This window comes from Carettochelys insculpta, chromosome 23, assembly GCF_033958435.1.
Source record: "Carettochelys insculpta isolate YL-2023 chromosome 23, ASM3395843v1, whole genome shotgun sequence".
Classification (NCBI taxonomy): domain Eukaryota; kingdom Metazoa; phylum Chordata; order Testudines; family Carettochelyidae; genus Carettochelys; species Carettochelys insculpta.
The window spans coordinates 9,744,559-9,766,908 of NC_134159.1; the positions used below are offsets into that span (position 1 = coordinate 9,744,559).

At 42.2% G+C, this 22,350-nt stretch overlaps 1 protein-coding gene across 3 annotated transcripts in view; it reads left to right on the forward strand.

Annotated features, from left to right (window-relative positions):
* The window catches only part of PDPN (podoplanin), a 43,921-nt gene extending 21,868 nt beyond the window's left edge, over positions 1-22,053 (forward strand). The window contains exons 2-6 of one of the 3 annotated variants that reach the window (XM_074975663.1): positions 3,841-3,926; positions 5,757-5,883; positions 12,969-13,007; positions 13,674-13,785; positions 18,002-22,053. In XM_074975663.1, the coding sequence (XP_074831764.1) occupies positions 3,841-3,926; positions 5,757-5,883; positions 12,969-13,007; positions 13,674-13,785; positions 18,002-18,008 (371 nt within the window). In that variant the 3' untranslated portion in view covers positions 18,009-22,053. Of the gene's footprint in view, positions 1-3,840; positions 3,927-5,756; positions 5,884-12,968; positions 13,008-13,673; positions 13,790-18,001 lie in introns of those variants that run through there. The other 2 variants (XM_074975665.1, XM_074975664.1) reach the window with 2 other exon arrangements.
* Positions 22,054-22,350: the final 297 nt, after the last annotated feature.

Sequence of the window (22,350 nt, forward strand, 5' to 3'; positions counted from 1 at the left end):
TTTGCTCTTTTATAACTTCAATAATGAAGAGACAATAAATCAACCACTTAATTTTTTTTAAATGATTTAGATATAAAAAGGATTTCACAGCCTTTTCTTGCACAAGACTTATTATAAAGTCCTTGGAGCAACTCTGTTATGTTAATGTAGTGCCTACTTCAATTGGGCCCTAATCTTGATTGGTGGAGCTGCTGTCACACTATGGCTACGTCTACACGTGCACACTACATCGAAAGAGCTTATTTCGATATAGCGACATCGAAATAGTCTATTTCGATGAATAACGTCTACACATCCTCCAGGGCTGGCAACGTCGATGTTCAACTTCGACGTTGGGCAGCACCACATCGAAATAGGCGCTGCGAGGGAATGTCTACACGCCAAAGTAGCACATGTCGAAATAAGGGTGCCAGGAACAGCTGCAGACAGGGTCACAGGGCAGACTCAACAGCAAGCCGCTCCCTTAAAGGGCCCCTCCCAGACACAGTTGCACTAAACAACACAAGATCCACAGAGCCGACAACTGGTTGCAGACCCTTTGCATGCAGCATGGATCCCCAGCTGCCGCAGCAGCAGCCAGAAGCCCTGGGCTAAGGGCTGCTGCACATGGTGACCACAGAGCCCCGCAGGGGCTGGAGAGAGAGCGTCTCTCAATCCCTCAGCTGATGGCTGCCATGGCAGACCCCGCTCTTTTGATGTTGCGGGACGCGGATCGTCTACATGTGCCCTACTTCAACGTTGAACGTCGAAGTAGGGCGCTATTCCCATCCCCTCATGGGGTTAGCGGCTTCGATGTCTCACCGCCTAACATCGATTTCAACTTCGAAATAGCGCTCGCCATGTGTAGCCGTGACGGGCACTATTTCGAAGTTAGTGCCGCTACTTCGAAGTAGCGTGCACGTGTAGACACGGCTTATAATATACTATGCTTCCTGATTTTTCTGGTGAGCTAAGTATGAAGCAGTCTTTCATTCATTCACAGCACAGACCTATGGAGGTAAACAATTCCTCCATTTAGAACAAAGGGGAAAGGATAATTTGGGGCAGATGGTGGGCTCTACAACCTCTTATTTACTATCCAAGTTCACATTCACTCTTATGACTGAAAACTGTTACCTTGATGGCTGACTGGGGTCCCTGAAATTACTTCAGTGATCAAGCCTCTTGCCAGTGGACGGCAATCCTCATAATGAGAAGCGACCCCAATTCATGCACTCATTAACTGTCTCAGCAGCATCAACACTGAAGTGTTCTTTCAGGTTCAGTTTCTCAGAAGTGGCTGGTGATTTTAATTGCCTCAGATTTTAGGGGTGCAAAATGAAACCTCAGAAAGGGGCCTGATTTTCAGTAGATGGGTACTCAGAACTTTCTGAAAAGCAGGGCCTTTAAATTGTCTCCCTGGCAGAAGTTTGCAATGGCTACTTCCCTGCTGTATAAATGCCTGAAGTAAGTACAGAAATTTAGGTCAAATCATTCAAAACTAGAATAGCTAATGGTAGGGTCCTAAATCCACATTCAGGAACCTAAATAGAATCTATGGATCTATAGTTGTTTCTGTTTAGATGCCTAACTATGTGCTTATATTTGGATTTAGAACCCTAACTTTAGATTCTCAAATTTCAGAAGCTTGGAATATATCCTTATGGTTGTCAACATACAGAATGAACCTCTCTGGGCCTCAGCCTGCCAGACCACAGATGTTGCTAGATGAGAGAGCCCCAAAGGTTGCCAGTGGCTGGGAGCTCATCGCATCTGGTGGCAGGGCATGAACACTGGCTAGGAGCAGAGCTCCCACTAGCCCTGGATGGAGAGCTCCAGTGGCTATGGTGCAGAACCACTGTGGGCTCAGGAGTCCCCCTGGCCAGGGGTACAGAGCCACCACTGACCGTTGGTGGAGAGACTTGGCAGCTGGAAAGCCCTGATGGAAAGGAGCTGCCATTGGCCTAAGGTGTGTAGCTGCAGTGTGCAAGAAGCCCATTGGCTTGAGCAGGGCAACCAGAGTGGTCTGACCTGCCCTGGTGTGGCAGACTCTCTCTCATCTGATGGCTCATGTCAGGAGGGTGCTGGACCAGGGAGGTCCGACTTGTACAAAGTAGTATTTACATTTAAATCAACTCTTAACCATTTCAAGGGACAGAGAAAGAAAGAAGCAATAACCCTGTAATGTCAGGCACACAAGAGATGAGGACACTACTAGATAATCCAGTCAGTGCAAATCAAAGTGTGTTCAATATTTAATAACTTAGCCTGCTTGTTTTACATTTTCTTTCCCTTAAATAAAATATTAAAACTATGTGGTAAGCCCTGCTTGCTAGTAGGGCCCTGAGAATGCTACCCTCCTTGTTCAGACACATTCACTGCACTGCACCATCGATGTATCACTTGTCACTGACTTCCAGGAACATGAAAGGTGCAGAATAAAACAATTATATTCAATATTTCAGGAATAGTGGAGAACAGAAGCTAGGCAATGAGGGAAGCAAAAAAACCCCAAAGACACAGGTTGAATCTCTTATCTGGAGCTCTCATCTGGCAACATCCGTAATCTGGCATGATTTTAATTAGTGGAACAGCCACTTATCATGGGTGGGTCCGAGTTTCCTGTTGTCCTGTGAAGTTTTAGAGCCACCAGTCCTGGCTCTCAGTGTTCTGTGCTGTTACTTAGCTGTAATTTACTCTAAATGTCTTCTAACAACCCAATAAGCAGTGGAGTGTTGGTAATGCGCTAAAAATACTGACTTCCTGTCATCTGGCAAATTCTCTTGTCTAGCACTAGTCAGGTCCTGAGGGTGCTGGATGAGGGAGGTTCAACCTGTATTAAGAACCCAGGGCAAGAGCTCAAATATTCTTTATTTACAAAGTTTGAAGTCTAGAGTTTTGGCCAGAGGTGCTGAGTCCATCAGGTATTGTGAGCCAAAGTTGTGGTGTGTACCTTTAAATTAGCAGCAGTATCTCTCTTTTTGGAGAAGTCCTGTATGCTAAAAAATACTCACTTTTCATAGCCTTATCAGCTGCTCATTATTACTTTAAGTCAGTGTGTACACTTCAGGGGTTTTTGGCATTACTAATTTTGATGTTTATAGCCTAAATAATGTTGGAAAAGTGCATTCACACAGCCACAGCACTGGGAAACAGAATACTTGTTTACAGCCACAGTCACAGCACTGCAAAAAGGAGCTTTCAGATGAGCCAATAGCCACACTTTGTTCATACTTTTTTTTTTTAAATCTGGAAAGGCAGAGGTTGGGGAGTAATTATTTCAAGGGGAAAAGCCATCTTATCTTGAATTATCCTGCTTGGCTGAGTGAACACTTTGAGGTTTTCTTCAATGAGAAAAAAGTGGGTTTTGCAACCCCCTGCCACTATCTCTGCCTGTCTAGACAAGCCCTTACTAAGATACTTAAGAATTTGCCAGACCATGGGAGATCAGTATTTTCTAGCACATTTATTGATACTTCCAGTGCTTTCTGGGTTCTTAGAAGACATTTAGTGGTAAATGACAGCTAAACAGCACAGAACACTATAAGCCAGGATCGGTGGCAGTAAAGCTTTGTCACACCCCTCATAAATGATCATCTAGCTAACTAAAATCATGCTGGATTATGGAGTTTGCCAGATGAGAGAGTTCTGGATTTGAGAGGTTGAACCTGTACATAGGAGCTAGTCTAAAGGTTAAACCAAAAAGTTTATTGCTAATATATAAATAGATATGTGCCAATATGTAGTTAGGCCAAAGGCCGTAAACTAGCTCATGTTGAATGTTCAGGCATAATAAGTGAGCATCAACTGAATCTAACTCATTTTCTGTCTGTGTTTTTTTTTTTTTTTTTTTTTTTAAAGCAAGCACAGTTCCACTGGAGGATGAGACATTATCAACTGATTTGAAAGACAGGAATAACTCAGAGTTTGAAGAGAGGCCAACTCTGGTGGGTGTCTTAGAATCAGGCTCTTTAGATCTCGCTGACATTGGTATTTCTTATGTGGTCTTCTTGCTTTTTCTTTTGAGAAAAATTCAAACTTGTTGCTTTAACCATCAAGTTATATGGTAATAAATGATGATCTGTTCCAAAAATAAAGGGTGGCTAAATACCAGTTTTGGGTGGAGAGAGATGAAGCTGAGAACAATTATAACAATTGTTGAATTGCACAGAATATTCAGGGCCTGCCATATGCTGGCTCACACCAGTTCTACTTTGGGATAAGAGGGAAGATCCTTTCATGGATTCAGAATTGGTAAAAAGACAGGAAACAAAGGGTAGGAACAAATGGTAAATTTTCAGAATGGAGAGGGGTAAATAGTAGCACTTCCCAAGAGTTGGTCCTAGGAACAATCTTATTCAATTTATTCATAAGTGATCTGGAGAAAAAAAAAGAGTAAACTCTGAGGTGGCAAAGTTTTCAGATGTTATTAGACTGCTCAAGATAGTTAAGACCAAAAACAAACTTGAGATCCTTCTGAAGTCCTTCACAAACTGAAGGATTGGGCAACAAAGTGGCAAATGAAGTTGAATATGGATAAAGTAAAGCACATTGGAAAAAAATAACCTCAACTATGCATACAATATGATGGGAGCTAATTAAGCTACAACTAATCAGGAAAGATCTTGAAGTCATTGTGGGTAGTTTTCTGAAAGCATCCACCCACTGTGCAGCAGCACTCAAAAAAGCAAACAGAATGTTAGGAATCATTAAAAAAGGGTAGAGAATAAGACTGAGAATCTCATATTGCCCTTAGATAAAATCATGGTATGCCCACATCTTGAGTACAGATGTGATCACTTCATCTCAAAAGAGATTAGCATTAGAAAAGGTTCTGAAAAGGCCAACTAAAATTATTAGGAGTTTGGAACAGGTCCCATATGAAGAGAGGTTAAAGAGACTAGGATTTTTCAGCCTAGAAAAGAGGAAACTAAGGGAGAATGATAAAGTTATATAAAATTATGAATGATGTGAAGAAAGTGAACATAGAAAATGTATTTATTGGTTCCCATAATGTAAGAACTAGGGACACCAAATGAAATTAACGGGCAGCAGCTTTAAAATAACTAGAAGTAAATTCTTCATACAGCACACTGTCAAACTATGGAACTCCTTGACAGACAAACATAGGGTTTGAGTCTCAGCTGATCCTAGAGGAAAAAAGGGACCTGATTGTGTCTTCCTAATCACACAGCTGCTTCTGCCCTAGTCCTGGGGTAGCTTAGAGCAGCCAAAGGATTGCAGGACTGCAGCATGGTCCCACTGCATCCTTGTATCAGAGTAGCAGTGTTTGTATCTGTAAAAAAACAGTAAGAAGTCTTGTGGTACCTTACAGACTAACCCATCTTGACAAACTCTGTCCTTGTCAAGCCCAATACACTGGAGAATCTGCAGCCAGTAGCAGAAGAGACTGCTATGCTTTGTGTGCCCTTAGGAGGCTCCTCCAAACTAGGGCTGTTCCTACTCTGAGAGGAGGTGGCTAGGCACCTTTTCACTACCTCTGTGCTGCAGCAGTAGAGCAAAAAAGCAGAGCTGGCCTCAGTCTGTATACTGGGCTTTATGAAGTAAAGGAAACTAAAGTTCTGCCTTTATATATAAATTCTAAGGATAAGGGCTCTTATTCTCTCTTTTGTGGGCAAAGACCTACATTGTAAGATGCTCCAATAAATCTGTTAGTCTACACAGTGCCACAGGACTTCATTGTTTGAGGATACAAACTAAGATGGCAACCCCTCAGATACTTATTCTTTGTCCCTTTTAACATTTATTCCTCCCAGTTGCCTACAAGACTGCACAATGTAACAGACCTGTTTCCCACAGAAGAGCTAATGACCACAGACAGTGCTAACGTGGCTAATGAAGACAGCGAAAACTCTACTGATCCAGATGTGGATAATTCTGAAGGTACAAGACTTTACTTGCAATTTTCAGTTTTAATAGACTAATTTACATCTGACTCTGATGTTGCCAGCATGTGCCAATGACACCCCCTTGCAAATCTGCCTACCCTGCTTGAACTGCTCTGAGTTGAGATTTCTAGGAGATTCACTATGCTTTAAAGCAGGGGGTCAGCAGATCCCAGCATGGATGCCAAGAGTGGCACATGAGCTGATTTTCATTAGCATGTGAGGCAGTATCTCAGCCCTGCCTCTCCTCCCCCATGCAGCTGGGCTCTTGTTAATCCGCAAGCTACCAGCTATGCTACCAACCACCTAAATGGTGAAGCTCTACATTGTAATTTACTAATTAATGAGGCTGTTGTAAATAGGACTATTAGTGAATTTAAAAATCACCTGCACTCGGACCATACATAGAGGTCAAATTTCAGCACTCTGCCTGGAAAGATTGCTGACCCTTGCTTTAAAGAGTAATTTAACATCCTAACTAAGTAATAAACTGTGTGCACTGACAGTGAGAAGTCCTGTAGCACCTGTGCAATTACATCTGACCAAGTGGGTCTTTGCCCACAAAAGCATGTGCTCCAAAATATGTCAGTCTATAAGGGGTCACAGGACTTCATTGTTTTTGCAGATTCAGAGGGGTAGCCATATTAGTCTGTTACTTGTGTGCACTGAGATGAGGAGCTTACCAGTAGATCACCCACCATACCATTATGTTACCAGTTTAAATCCAGCCCAGTCCAAGGGACAAAGACAGCCTCACTTTTCAAATGGTCTGTGTAAAATGAGCTTGGTAATCTACAGTCAGTTCCTAGTAGACAGCTGTACAGTTACCTAGTGGCCAGATTCTCCTCTGGTTTAACACAAGCATGTCATTCTTGATTTTTGTGGAATTACTTCCGATTTACTGCAGTGTAAGTGAAAGATGGATTAGACATATGCAGCAACATGTTCATGCAGCATCAGATGAAAGCTTAGTGGAATACACTATTGTTTGTGCAGCAGTACACAGCAATGGTGAACAAGCACCTCATCCTCCACTAGGGCATCTGAATTTAATACATATGATTTAGTTATTGTCAGAAGAGAAGCTAAATACCACTTTATGGGTTTCCACATTTACCTTGTCTCAATGGCTATTGGAGGTGCTTTGAAAAGCACAAAACCCAAAATGGTTAAGAACATAAGAACGGCCATACTGGGTCAGACCAAAGGTCCATCCAGCCCAGCATCCCATCTGCCGACGGTGGTCAATGCCAGGTGCCCCAGAGAAGGAGAACAGAAGACAGTGATCAAGTGATTTATCTCCTGCCATCCATCTCCTGCCCTTGTTCAGAAGGCTAGGGCACCATACTTTATCCCTGGCTAATAGCCATTTATGAACCTAACCTGCAAAAATTTATCAAGCTCTTTTTTAAACCCTAATAGAGTCCTGGCCTTCACAGCCTCCTCGGGCAAGGAGTTCCACAGGTTGACTGTGCGCTGTGTGAAGAAAAATTTCCTTTTATTAGTTTTGAACCTACTACCCATCAATTTCATTTGGTGTCCCCTAGTTCTTGTATTATGGGAAAAGGTAAATAATTTTTCTATATTCACTTTCTCCACACCATTCATGATTTTATATACCTCTATCATATCGCCCCTCAATCGCCTCTCTTCCAAACTGAAAAGTCCCAGTCTCTCTAGCCTCTCCCCATATGGGACCCGTTCCAAGCCCCTAATCATCTTAGTCGCCCTTTTCTGAACCTTTTCTAATGCCAATATATCTTTTTTGAGGTGAGGAGACCACATCTGCACGCAGTACTCAAGATGTGGGCGTACCATAGTTTTATATAGGGGAAGTATGATATCTTTTGTCTTATTATCGATCCCTTTTTTAATAATTCCTAACATCCTATTTGCCTTACTAACTGCTGCTGCACACTGCGTGGATATCTTCAGAGAACTATCCACTATAACTCCAAGATCCCTTTCCTGATCTGTCGTAGCTAAATTTGACCCCATCATGTAGTACGTGTAATTTGGGTTATTTTTTCCAACATGCATTACCTTACACTTACCCACATTAAATTTCATTTGCCATTTTGCTGCCCAATCACTCAGTTTGCTGAGATCTTTTTGTAGTTCTTCACAATCCCTTTTGGTTTTGACTGTTTTGGTTTTGGTTGTTCTGCATATGGAACTAGATGCCTGAATAGCTGATCTGTGTTCTCTGCTTTATGCAACACGGGCAGTCACCTACCAAAGACTCTGGAAGATGTTGGTATTGGGGTTGGTTAAAGCGCACAAGGCAGAGAAGAGAACTGTCATGTTCTCCATTTACACTGGATCTGCAAATGCCAATGTTAACAAGATCAGATGTAAGTTAGTTCCAGGAGTTGATGTAACCTAGAGACAGAGGTGGAATATTTAAGCCTACATCTCAGCTACACTCTTGGGGGGTGAGGGTGGGGATTATTTGCCTGCTTGTGTACACGTACTCACTCTAGTTCTCATCAGGCTAACATGATTAATAGCTATAGCCACAAAAGCACAGTCCATCAGTGGCTATTTGTCAGATGGGTAGGAATGGTTTCCCTAGCCTCTATTTGTCAGAAGCTGGGAGTCTGTGGCAGGGAATAGAGCAGCTGATCATTACTTTGTTCTGTTCATACTTTCTGGGGCATGTCATTGACCACTGTTGGGTGGCAGGACACTGAGCCAGATGGACCAGTGGTCTGACCCAGTATGGCTGTTCCTATGTTTTTAGTGGAGGCCCAGCTGAGCCATGCCAGGGTACATATCCACCAATTTCAGAAAGGTTTATGCAACACAGCTCAGCCATGCCTCCGCTGTCACAACTCACGTAAACCTCATGGCTATGTATGCATGTACATGAGCCAGGAAATCAGCCCTGAGCTCATAGTTTGACTAAGAATGTGTAGAGGAAAAACAGTGAATCCAACAATAAATTCAGCTGTTCAGCCATCCAAACCACCACTCTTCTGGACATAGATATTGCTAACTAGTCTTGTGACATGTTTGTCACAACACCTAAAATGGTGCAACACCTGACACTCCCCTGCTTTCAGGTTTCATTACACACACAACTCAGGCTCATGAACCTGAGAGCACTTTCAATAATTTGAATGACCTATCAGAGGCTTTGCATTGAAATACCACCAATTCCAGTGGCTGGGACCAAGTTGTTTTGGCCAAGGAGGAAATGGAAAAAAAATCAAAGCTGAACTGGGGTGGGATAGGTTTAGGCTCAGTATGATAGTTCTGCAGGACCCCCTGCGAAACTAATTTCATACAGGTGTCTGGAACAGCCTAGCCTTGGGCTCTGTTTTCCTAAGTACTTGTGTAACCACCCACAGGTTGACTCAAGCCAGGGACTTCTGGAACTTAATGCAAATGCTGGTTCAGTTTGAGCTAAAAGCCAGTTGGCTCTCAGCTAAAACTGAACAGGAGACATTTATCTGTGTAAGTGGTCTAGGTGCCACTCCATGGAACAGTGAGCCATGCCTCTAGGTGTGTGGGTTACACGTGCAACCCTCCACCTCCCAACCTCCTAGTACTCGTGTAAGCAGCTACGGGAGATGTCACTGCCCTGGGCCACTCCCTATTTTATCTGAATATTGAAAGTGTGTCTCTTGCTAAGTAAGGCATTTCATTAGAGTCTTCAAAATTTCTTTTGTTGCTGGTTTCTCCCTCTGCTTTTCTATGCTGCTGCAGTTCCATATCCCTGGATAGAAGATCAAACATGTTTGTTGAAAAAATGCTTATTCTTCTCTCTCCTTACCCGAGGGCTTCATCTCTGTTCCTAGTCTGAGCATCTCCTTACTTTGTTCATTATTAAACAGAAGCAGCAATAATCAACACTGAATTTTACAGAGGGAGTTTCAGACTCACTTTGTGAAGTATGTGAGAGAGTGATTTCAGACCAATTTTCTCTAGGAAAGAAAACAGCAGCTATGTTTCATCTAACTCTGGTTGCTACTCAAGTAAGGGTCAACAATATTGGTCAGAGAAAGACATTATACAGCCTCTGCACAAACTTCTCACCCAAAAGCTCTGGCAAGATATAGCTGTTCCAACCTGCAACACTTATTAGACCAGAATTGGTTTGTTATTAAGGCTGTCTACACCAGCCCAAGTCTTTGAAATGGCCATTTTGAAGATTAGTAATGAGGCGCTGAAATACATATTCAGCACCTCATTAGTATGCCAGGGCTGCAGCACTTCAAAATTGCCACAGCTCGCTGCTGCACGGCTCATCCAGACGGGGCTCCCTTTTGAAAGGGCCCCACCAGCTTTGAAATCCCCTTATTCCTATCTGCTGATTGTATCTGCTGATAGGAATAAGGGATTTCTAAGTTGCTGGGGTCCTTTCGAAAGGGAGCCCCTTCTGGGTGAATCACATGGCAGCGAGCTGCAGCAATTTTGAAGCACTGCAGCTGCTAGCATTCTAATGAGGCACTGAATACGTATTTCAGCACCTCATGAGTAGTCTTCGAAATGGCCATTTTGAATATTTGGGCTAGTGTAGACACAGCCTAAGTAGTATTAAACACTCATGCTAAATTGTAGCAGATTATGGGATGGATGCTGGAATTTGTATGTGGCAACCAGATTATCTGACCCCAGATTTATGAAGTTCCAAAGCAGATGCATTAGTTAAGCTACTGCAACAAATTCCTACATTTATACACAAAAGCACTTAATGAACAAGGAAAAAATTGGCAGACAAGTAACAGGAAAGTCTGCTAGTAAGGGCAAAGTACAAAACAGACTTTGTGCAGCCATGGAAGTGCACTATCATTTATGTCAGAACACCTTTTGTATCAAGAAATTTTCTAGTCTTCAAAAAAATTCTCTAATAGGCAACTGTACAGTGCACAGCAGTGCTCACTAAATACATGTATTTGAGGATTTAGCACTTAACATTAATGAAAACACAACACCCTATTGCAAGGTGGGTAGCATTAGTCCCATTAGATTGGCATAGAAACTGAGGCATTAAGAACTGTGACTTGCTCAGTGTCATGCAGGATATCAGGGGCAGAACCAGGAAAACAACCTACATCTCCTGAGTCCTCCAACCAATGCCTTGACCACAAACCATTCTTCCTCATAACAGCTGCAAGCTGTTTGCAGACAGAAGTCACATAAAAGTAGTATTCCTTAAATTAGAATTTTAGTATCCAAGAAACTTTTGTCAGATGCAGCCTGAGACAATTAACTTCAGCACCATGCCCTGATACAGCATTGTAACATTGTGTCAGCATTCCAAAATGCAGCATCTCAGACTCCATTTGATGGAGACACAGCCTCTTCACTTTCCCCTTTTTTCTTGTCTATTGAGAGATGGAGGGCAGTACATCTCCCATCTTAGCAGCTGAGAGAGACTGTGGGGCTGGGGTCTCTCTCCAAGCTGCTGGATGGAAGAGATTGTTTCTCTGCTTTTCCATACCACCCCTTTCTTAGCTCTGCTTGGAGGGGAGTGGGGTGGTTACATCCAGAAGTAAAAGTAAGCAGATACAACCTGGTGCACAGCTCTGTTAAGAGTTGGCTGACCCGGCAAAACCCAGCAGGGAGCTATTTAGAGAGCTAGCAGGAACCTGGCTTACAGCAGGACAGTACCCATCACTGTCATCCCTGGGTACATCCCATGGGGAAATGTAATTCCTGGCTGCACTCACACTGCCAGTGAGTTTGATCACTATTCCCCCACAGGGAGTTTACACATTTATAGTCAATGCACAAAAGGCTCCATGAAGATGGCATTGAACACTCACCAATGGGTTATCCCTGCTTCATGCTATTTTTATTGACACTTATGTAAGGGTAAGAGGAATGATAAAATGCTCAGGCATTAGAGAAGGAAAAGCTCATCCAGCAGTGTAAGAACTAGACAATATGATGGGCGTACTGAGCTGTCTTTGTCATCAGTGCCCAGTCTGGGCCAAAGAGCAAAGATACCTTCCCAGTTTCTTCCTTTCTGTCAAAAGGCAAAGGAAGCCATCCTTAAAACATTGACTTTGGTCCCAAAAGCCTCCTACTGCTGCATTGTCAAATTGCAAGCCATAACATGCTGTGCAGTACAAACACAAGGGAGGGTCTTGGCCCCATGGAGCACAGATACTGTAACAGTTACGTTCAGGTCAGACAAGCTCTTGGCATCTAAAACCAACTTGCCTTCATGGCTGGCTAGGCATAAATCTAAAACAAATAACAATTAATGTCTGTGGGTTCAAGGCTCAAATCAGTTTAAGTTGAGCTACCCCTCTTAGGGATTCAGTGTAGGAAACAAAATGACACAAGGATTAATATCTGGAACACTGATCACTTCCTTGCCCATTGTCCTGACTTTAACCCAGGTGGGTATCACTCTGCAGTTAGCTTATCTGAGACATGTATATTATTTATTATGCTAACAATTGCTAAGAGAACATTAAGGTTGCAAAGTCAAGCCTTCAAAAGTTAGGAAATGCCAGATTTAAGATTACCTGAAATCTAGTTTCTAGTGGTTTTACAGCAGTGTAGCTCAATTGACTTCAATGATATTGATTCTAATTCACACCAGTGAAAGATCAGGATTCACCCTTTACATCTCAGTTAGTCTTTGGGCTGGCCTAGGTTGAAAAGTTAAATTGATCCAGGGTGGAAAAAATCCACAGCTGAGATAAATTAAACTGACTTAATCCTGGTGTAGACTTAGAAGATTTCTGTCAGCATAATTACTGCCTCTGGCAGGAGGTGGATTAACTACAGCAATATGAGAACCCCCTTTGGTCACCGTGGGGAGTATTTACATTGAAGTGTTACAGCTGCAGCTGTGCTACTGTGGCATTTAAGTGTAGACATAAGCCTTTATTTCAACCTCAGACCTGTCACAACTGGTTTTATTCTACCTTCTCTATTTACACTCACTCCCCATTTAACACCCTATTAAACTACATGCACCTGTAATGGTTTCATTCTCAGACCATTGTGCTGTAGTTTTTATAACCTCTCCTATAGAGTGACATCATGGTAGGAAGCTATAACAGTCACCCTATTTAAAAAAAACAAACAAACAAACTTATTTTGATTCTCTCTTTCCAGATGAAGTGGGTGGTGAGCCAGAAACTACAGAGGAGAATGGTAAGTAAAGTTGGTTGTAAAAAGAAGTGGATGCACTTAAATCCCAGATGATACACAGCTGTGAGCTTTAAAAAAAGCTCAAAGCACATTGATGTAAATAGACACTCTGACTCCAGCAGGCCTACAGAAAATGAGCAAGAAAATTGCTAAACCTAAATATTTTCAGATTGTTTGTAGTATTGTTGTAGCTGTTAGTCCAAAGATAGTAGAGACAAGTTGGATGAGGTAAAAATCTTTTATGGGACCAACATCCATTGTTGAAAGAGACACGCTTTTGATCTATGAAGATCTGAAGAACTCTGTTGAAGCTCAAAAGTGTTTCTTTCACCAATTGGGGATTAATTTGTACTGTACCAGGTTTCAGGGCTCAAATAGTTGTTTTCATTTTCATAACTGATGGGCAAGCTGGGAGGTGCCAGGGCTCTGAACTACCAGGCCCAGAGATGCCAGGGCTCTGAACTGGCATAAATTAAACACTGTCACAAAAAAAGATACTGGACCTCTCATGCCTTTCTAAAAGATTCAGGGAAAATTTCCAAGGAATGAAATGTGGCAAAAATAATTCCATTTCATTACAGAGTGTCAGGGCCTGTCACTACCCAGCTCTATAGTGATACATGGATTAGGTTGGAAACCTGCTAACTACCCATAAATTTCCCTACTCAGATGGCCTGGCAACAGTTGCCCTGGTTGGAATAATTGTTGGAACCATAATAGCAGTGGGAATCATTGCTGGAATCATCATTGCTGTTGTGAGGAAAATGTCGGGCAGGTACTCGTAAGTAAATTGCTTGGCAGGTTTATGGTTAGTGGCTGTATATATCTGTTCTGACAAAGTCCCAGGGAATCTCTCATGGGGCCTGCACTTTGTGGTAGTAAAAGAAATGTCTCAGACTCACTGGGTCCCTTTTGCTCTGCTTCCTGCTTTCCCAGTGGCAGGGCCCAGCCTATCAAGCCAGTCTCATCACCGAGACAGTCAAAATGGGGGAAGACCCCCACATGGGTGTTGGGTCTCCTGCTGCTCCTTCTAAGTTGTCCTGGGGGGTGTGGAGCAGTTTGGGAAGAAGCTGGTCCCCTCCCACTTGTTCCAGGTTCAGGAACAGGAACCCTATGTAACTGCTGCTACAGGGGCTGTCTCCCTCAGCCCTAAATGCAGCCACTCCTTCCCCAGGCCACTTACCCCAGTACCTTCTCCAAGTAGCAGCAACAAGCCTTTTCCTTTGCAGGCCTTTCTTCCTTGCTGGTTCATTCCCTTTCAGCTATCCCCTTCCTTGCCTGAGGGAAGTCTAAGGCTTTAATCAGCTGCAGGTGCTGAATTAGCAACAGGTGCTGGATTAGCCTGCTGCTGCAGGCTGACCCCTGATAAGCCTCAGTCTCAAGGGAACATAAACACAGCTCCAACTGCCTGTATATTTGACCTCCATGAGGCTATTGCAGTCTGCTGTGGTCTAGCACACTGTATATAGCCTTATGCTTTCTCTCCAATCTCAGTGATGGACAAACTTTGTAAGGGGTTTGATTCAACATCTAGTGCAGACTTTCCATTGATTTTAAAGGGTGTGGGGGGAAAAAGGTTTGACCACTAGAGACATTCCAGATAAACTACATGAATGTTTGGCTGCTTACAACGTACCCCCAGAGACTGGAAATTTCACAGAAATGCTAATATTTCTTCTCCTCCCACTTATGGACACAGCCAAACATGGCTTGGGACTTTATCATGGCCTTTGGTGCTTCTCACTCCTGACTGGAAAACAGAAGTGAAGGGAAGAGAGGGGAGAAAAATAACTCAAGCTTTTTAAAAAAAAGTTTGAAAAGCATCCACTTCCAATTATTAAATCCTAGAATCATAGGGTTAGTAGGGATCAGGAGGATCTAGTCTAACTCCCTCCCAAGATGGAGGATTTGTTGTAGCTAAACAATCCAAGATGGATAGCTGTCCAGCTTCCTTTTGCAAACCACCAGCAAGGGAGTCTCCACCATCTCCCCAGGCATCTGTTCCATTTCCCTACAGTTCTCACGTCTACACGTGAAGCCTACATCGAAGTAGCTTATTTCGATGTAGCGACATCGAAATAGGCTATTTCGATGAATAACGTCTACACGTCCTCCAGGGCTGGCAACGTCGACGTTCAACATCGACGTTGCGCAGCACCACATCGAAATAGGCGCTGTGAGGGAACATCTACACGCCAAAGTAGCACACATCGAAATAAGGGTGCCAGGCACAGCTGCAGACAGGGTCACAGGGCGGACTCAACAGCAAGCCACTCCCTTAAAGGGCCCCTCCCAGACACAGTTGCACTAAACAACACAAGATCCACAGAGCCGACAACTGGTTGCAGACTCTGTGCATGCAGCATGGATCCCCAGCTGCAGCAGCAGCAGCCAGAAGCCCTGGGCTAAGGGCTGCAGCACACAGTGACCATAGAGCCCCGCAGGGGCTGGAGAGAGCGTCTCTCAACCCCTCAGCTGATCGCCACCATGGCGGACCCCGCTATTTCGATGTTGCGGGACGCGGATCGTCTACACGTGCCCTACTTCGACGTTCAACTTCGAAGTAGGGCGCTATTCCCATCCCCTCATGGGGTTAGCGGCTTTGACGTCTCGCCGCCTAATGTTGATGTTAACATCGAAATAGCGCCCAACACGTGTAGCCGTGACGGGCGCTATTTCGAAATTAGTGCCGCTACTTCGAAGTAGCGTGCACGTGTAGACACGGCTACTGTGAGGAAGTTTTTCTTGAGATTTAATTAAAAACTGCTATGCTGTAGTTTGAATAATTGATAGTTCTGAGGGAGGGTGTGTTAGTTTCTTTCATCCATTCCTCCAACTGGGTCATCTATAATCCTGAATAATTTATTTAATAGTGACACAGTTAGGCTGTGGGGGAACAAAGACATTCAGTCTCCTTCATTGACCTGCTTCTTGTGACATCTCAGTCCCAGGCCAAGGACCCTTGGGGAATGGTAAACTGATGCAGCCACAGCTGGAGGACCAGACACATGAGAGTTAAAATCAGATGGAGGCTTTCTTCTCTAAACTTCTGTTTAATATCGGTTCTGTGCAGGTTTCACTCAGTGCATCAACATGTGGCAGTCATCTGTCTCATGCTAGTATACACGCTGGAGCAGATTCTAGGCTGGGGTCAGTTGGCATAGCTCCAATTCATAGCAACTGAGGAGCTAGTTCTTTCTCTCCACTTCAATGTTTATGAGACCATCAGCATAAATCAAAGAAGACAGACCCAAAAGGCTGTCTCTATGTAGTCTATTTTTTTCAGTTTCATTACATTATGAGCTAAATTGAAGACCAATTTAAACTAATTTTAAAGGTATGCCTACTGCAAGAATTAGTGCTAAATCTAGTAGATTCTTGGCCAGTGAGCTGATGCATGGAATTATTATGGCTGCATATCCTAACCATGCAGGTGTTTGCACCTGCACCTATTTTGACGCACATGCTGACTAAGGCAATGGCATGTGTCATTGAAGCACATAGATGCACATAAACCCTTTGAAAACCTGGCTCTCATTTAAAAAAAAACCCAAACCAGCTTATTTTTGGTTTTGATTTTATGTGCCCTGTTATATGTGTGGAAAGCTTCCGAGTCCAGAAAATAATGGGATCATTCCTCTAACCTTCCCATATTTTGCTTGAGATTTTGATTCAAGTAAACCCAAAAGTCCAAGTAAACTTCAGCTAAACCCCACTAGTATTTACAAGGTTTTCATCCAAAGCCACAAACTGACCCAGACCTGTTGACAAGCAAGTCAAGGCTCATTGCAAGATTCAGGAAGCCAGTCTGAGAATTTTTTGTTCACTGGAAACCTGGCAAACTTAAATTTTAAGTATCAGATGAAGCATTTTAAGCATCTGATGAAGTGAGTCTTTGCTCATGAAAGCTCATGCTCAAAACTTTTCTGTTAGTCTATAAGGTGCCACAGGACCCTTTGTTGCTGTTACAGATTTTAAGTGTGATTCCAAAATGTTGATACAATATCAGTTTCTACCTTCACTGGAAGACTGTAAGTCTGTATGCTTTAAATTATAAAAGGCAGCACCATCCAACAGTTTGTGTAGCAGACTGAAAACAAGGATTGTAAGTCTGGCTCTGCCAATGATTCATTTTGTGTTCTGAGGTGCGCCACTTCCCCTCTAGGTGTATTACTAACTACACCTATTGCACTTAATCAACTGAAGGCAAATTTCCCTGTACAGGGTTGATTTTCTGGGGTTTGATTTTGCATGCCTAGTGGGGATGCGCAAAATCGGACTATCAGGGGTTGACAGTTGACCTTTGTCCCCCTCAATCTCACAAGGAGTAAGGGAGATCAACAGGAGAATTTCTCCTGTCGACTTCCCGCAGCGAGGACAGCCAGATAAGTCGATCATACATACATCAATTCCAGCTGCACAATTGCTGTAGCTGGAATTGCGTATTTAGGATTGACTTTAAAGTCTAGTGTAGACCTGTCATCATTGTGCTAAGCCTAAGAAAACAGGCTTGGCTTTGTCTGACCTTGTGGAGTTATGAAGCATTCTGCTGTGCACTGCATGGGGGGATTTTCACCTTAGAATATTAGGATGACTGATTCTGAAGCAGAGATACTGAGGAATACCACAAAGGCTGCCATCTGTATACTTCTGACATTCTTCAAATATATTCTAGTATTGACAAGATATACGAGCAGCAAGACCAGTGCATGAGTGCTTTGCAAAACTGCAGGAGATAAGAATGTATTGAACATTATATTTGGAGAATACACTTCACCTTGCTCTAGTAAATGGGCAGCAGAAGCAAGCTGTATTGGTGTTAGACAGGCACTGCAGAGAGGAAAATAGTAATTATGAAGGGGAGGAAAGAGGCAGTGGGAAAAGCAGGGAGGAAGTGGTGAGAGGCAACAAGAGCAAAGACAGACAATGAATATTTTTCTGACACCAGGAGTCAAACGAGTATAATGTCATCCCCATTTTTCCGTTTGTGTTTACAGGCCCTAAAAATAAATGAAGAAAGAAATCATGTCGTTGTAAACCAGAAAATAGAAGTGCTTCATATTATACAACTGCTAGAGACTTGGTCCTTATACAGCTGTGAGAAGATGATCCATGGAAGTCATGAATGCAGAATTCCACATCCATGGGGATCCCACACAGATTTTGAGAGGGATGTTTATCCGACTTGTCAGAATGCAACAGTTCATAGGACTTTGCTAATCAAAAATATTTCAGAGGAATTAAAAAAAAAACTGCTATAGAAAAGAAAAGCCATGTGCACCTGAAAGGTGCTTTTCTAGATAGTATAAACACAATTGTAGATAGGTATTAAACCATGCCAGGAAAAAGTAGTCATCTCACATTGCATCCTAGTCATTCTGAAAAGTTAAATCCAGACGTATTTCTGTTATACGTCCCCTAGGAAGTCAGAAAGCCTGGAGTTGTGGTTCAGTGCTATAGATGTTTTAAACCACAAGTCTTTGTAGGATGATGACCTACTGAATCTGTATTGTTGAACAAGGTAAGAAAGTAATTTCACCCAAACAATCAAGAATTGACTTCCAAGGGAGACAATTGTATTTAAATTATGCAGGCAAATTACATTCATGGTGTGGTATTTAAATCATTCTGGTAAGAATGCTACATTTCTATACAGCAAAGCCTGGTGGGCCCAGCTGGAACTGACCTACCAACTCATCTCACTGGCTGCTGTGCCAAGACCTCTTGTCTTTTCTGTTGCAAAGACGTGCAGGATTTGAGATACAGGCCCTAACTTAAGGGGCACTAGGGAATCCACTTTTGATGGGTCAGAACCTTACCCTACTATGCAACAAAAATTGGATATGATGCATAGATGATGTCTGAATCAGTAAACAGAATTCTGTTCCATCCCTTATCATTTTATTAACTGCAATGGCAGGCTGAGTTTGGCCATGCACTGTGCAAAATCCGATCAGTGTACACACTGACAAGGCGTGCCACTTCTCTGGAGACAGTATAGTTTTTACTATGGCATACATTACTCAACAGGACATGATGTGACTGAGAGTTTGAAGTAAAAGGCTGTAAGTGCCAAATGGCTGCAAAATACCATGTTTTGTGAGTGTCCATTCTCAAATGTTTAGAGGATATTTACTGGAATCCACTTCAGAGTGGACTAAACATGCCAGCTGGTCCAGATTTGCTCTTCCATTTCCTTTATCTGCCACGATCCATCATATAGAGCTGAACCTTGGAAATAAAAATAATGGTGCATCTTATGTCAGAATTTGCAACAGTTGGTCTTTATTTTCTTTTAGAGTATATACAAAATCACTTAAATTCTTACCTACCTGATTTTTATTTCCTTCTGTTACTGCCTCTGTCCTGGATTCTGTTAGTGTTTTACAGACTTTGGCATATTTCTTAAATTAAAAAATCAAGAATATTTAAAAATGTCTATGTTTCACACTTGTGAGGGGAAAAAAACAATTTAGAAACAATTTTGCTGTGCAAGGCTCGAATTTGTAAATCAGTGAATCTGGGTCTCTGGTGACTATTATGACACTAAGTATAGAGAGGCTATGAGATGAAAGGAATTTTAGAGATCAGCACATATTTTAATTTAGTGGACTTCAAGTTTAGGGCATTTTATTATGCAGCACCATGGTCTGCCCTTGGTTTCATCAACCTGAACTTATGCAAACTTTTCTTTGTGGAGAAGGGCTCAAATTGTGGGTAAGAAAATCAAATCTAGATCTGAAGATTGGGAAGTTTTGATACAGGCTTGTCCCCTGGCTCATTTATAAAATGGGAAGTCCAATTTGCAGACCTGGGATTTTAAAAAAACCTCAGAATTCAGCCATGCTTGGCTACAAGAGCCTTAGTTTGGCCTCACGTCTTTAAATCTGTTTGCTTCCATGGCCACTGACAGGACATCTGTAATGTCAATTTCCTCTTTATCACAAACTGATTATAGAGGATGAACTTCACACCTATACGGCAGGTCAGCTCATGGCTTACTGACGACCAGTTTCACTTAAGGCCTACCCTGAGGACTTAAATAGGACTTAAGTGATGCCTAGTGTTCATGCTGGCCCTCTTCACAGTGGGGCTGGGAGGTATTCCCTTCAAAACAGCTAATGTTATCAGAATATTGTTAATGTTTGAGGAACCTGCCTTAGAATTAAATGAAAACATGACTTCCTGGGTTGATTTTGGGCAACTACTTTCATAAAAATAAAATCTAGAGCTGTACATTTAAAGTAAGAGGTTTCTGTGATGGACAAGATAGTAGGTACAGTTGCCTGCCGAGGATGATGATAAGCAAAAAATTGAATTATTGCTGTTCATTTGCTTTTCATTAAGTTCTTGTGGTATGTAATATAACTCAAATATCAGCGTGTTAACAATTGCTATGTAAAAAGGTAATTTTTATAGCTATGGAATGCACACCAGTTTAACTAAAATAATTCCATTATAGTGAAGTTGGTCTGTAGACCAGGTCTCCTTTACACAGATACTCGTGCACTGGTCAGGCAGTGAGACTGAGGGTATGTCCTCAGTATGCAAAGGATCAACTCAGTGAGGGTCGATCTTCTGGGTTTCAATTTTATGTGCCTAGTAGGAACACACAAAATCGAGCTATCTGGGGTCAACTGTTGACCCCTGTACTCCTCAATATTGCAAAGAATAAGGGAGGTCAATGGGAGAGTTTCTCTGGTAGACCTCCCTCTGTGAGGACGGCCAGGTAAGTTGACTGTAGATAAGTCAATTCTAGCTATGCAATTGCGTAGCTAGAATTACATGTCTATAATTGACTTTAATGTCTACTGTAGACCTGGCCTAAGAGATTCAGCAATTCTTTTGAACAGTTCTGACAACTTAGCCTTTAATTTCTTTTTAAATATTAAGAGCCATTTATTCTTCTGAGTGAACACATTGGGAAACATGCAGTGGGATAAGTGAAAGTCACCCATGTGCATTGAAAAGAAAATATGTTGCAAGATAAGCATCTCTATAGAATTCCTGTTCCATGTTGCTCAGCTCAGATACAGGTTACTTTCTTAATAATTTAGACATAAGCTGTTTGTTTTTCATCATTTCCCATTAATATCCTTTGTTTTGTTTATTTCTCTGCATAGTTATATGTTGGACTTTTGAGCAAAGTAGCTTACTGTCAATAGCTTGAGGAGGGGGATCCATATTTATCACTGGCATTTTTAAAAGAAGATTATGTACCCATCTGTGACTCTCACATACATGAATTTTCTATTTGATACTGACCTATGTGACCCATGTGAAGTTCATGAAAATATGCATGAATCCCTGTGAAAGCAGCAAAGATATTGATTTTTCTTACTGTGGCATCATACAATTGCAAGAAGAGTAAATTATGTTACACTCTGAAAAATGTCTTATGTCTGTACTAGAAACCCCTGCCTGGTACACTTGATCTGTGACCAAATGGATGCCATCTGGAGTTATGAATTATTCAGCCATTACAAGGACTAGTACAGATTCCACCAGTTTCCTCTGCACCAGATCAATTTGCTGCTGCTGACTTGTACTCGCTAAAAATAATATAAATCCTTTCCCAGGCCTACTGCTCAACCTGAATTTAGATGGTGGTTAAGCCAGAAGTAAGAGTACATGCTCTCCAAAGACAGCATGGTAGGAGGTCAGGCAACTTTTATGGATTTTTCCCAGCGTTTTCCTCAATCATTGACAACATACCTACTCAATTATAAGAATTACCATCCTTCTAAATGTTCTGTTGTGTTCTGTTTGTTTGTTTTTCCAATAATTCAGAGATTCTCACCAAGGGCTATAAAATAACCTTATTCCATGCATGAAACTGACATAGGTATTGCCAACATAGGTGGGAATTCTTGACTTTGCCCATAGGACTGTTTGTTATTTGTCCATTATTGCACAGCAAGAAAGTCTTCAATTGTGAAAGGGTGGATTTTACTCTAAGCAGATGGCCAGCTCGAGGCCTGTGCACCATCAAAGTTCTGTTTTGAAGGTGTGAGAGTTGTATAAGCTTTATACTGGCTCTCTGGTCAGAAAGTTCACTATATAAAACATTGGATTCCTCTTTGTCAAGGTGTATCATTTACTGAGAGGCTTTAATTCAGTCTTGAGTGCCAGTAGTACAGCAGGCTGGATTCTGTTTTGTTTTAAGCACTGTGCTCACCCAAGTAACCAGCTACACTTTAATCAACAGGATCTCTATCAATGGCGTAGGTGTGAGCAGCTGAAAGACACTTTGTAGTAGAATTCAGTGAAAATTGTTAGATGAAATATAGATTCAGTGACACTGAAACATTTCATTAATTCATGGCGGTTTCTCTGAAATGTTTTG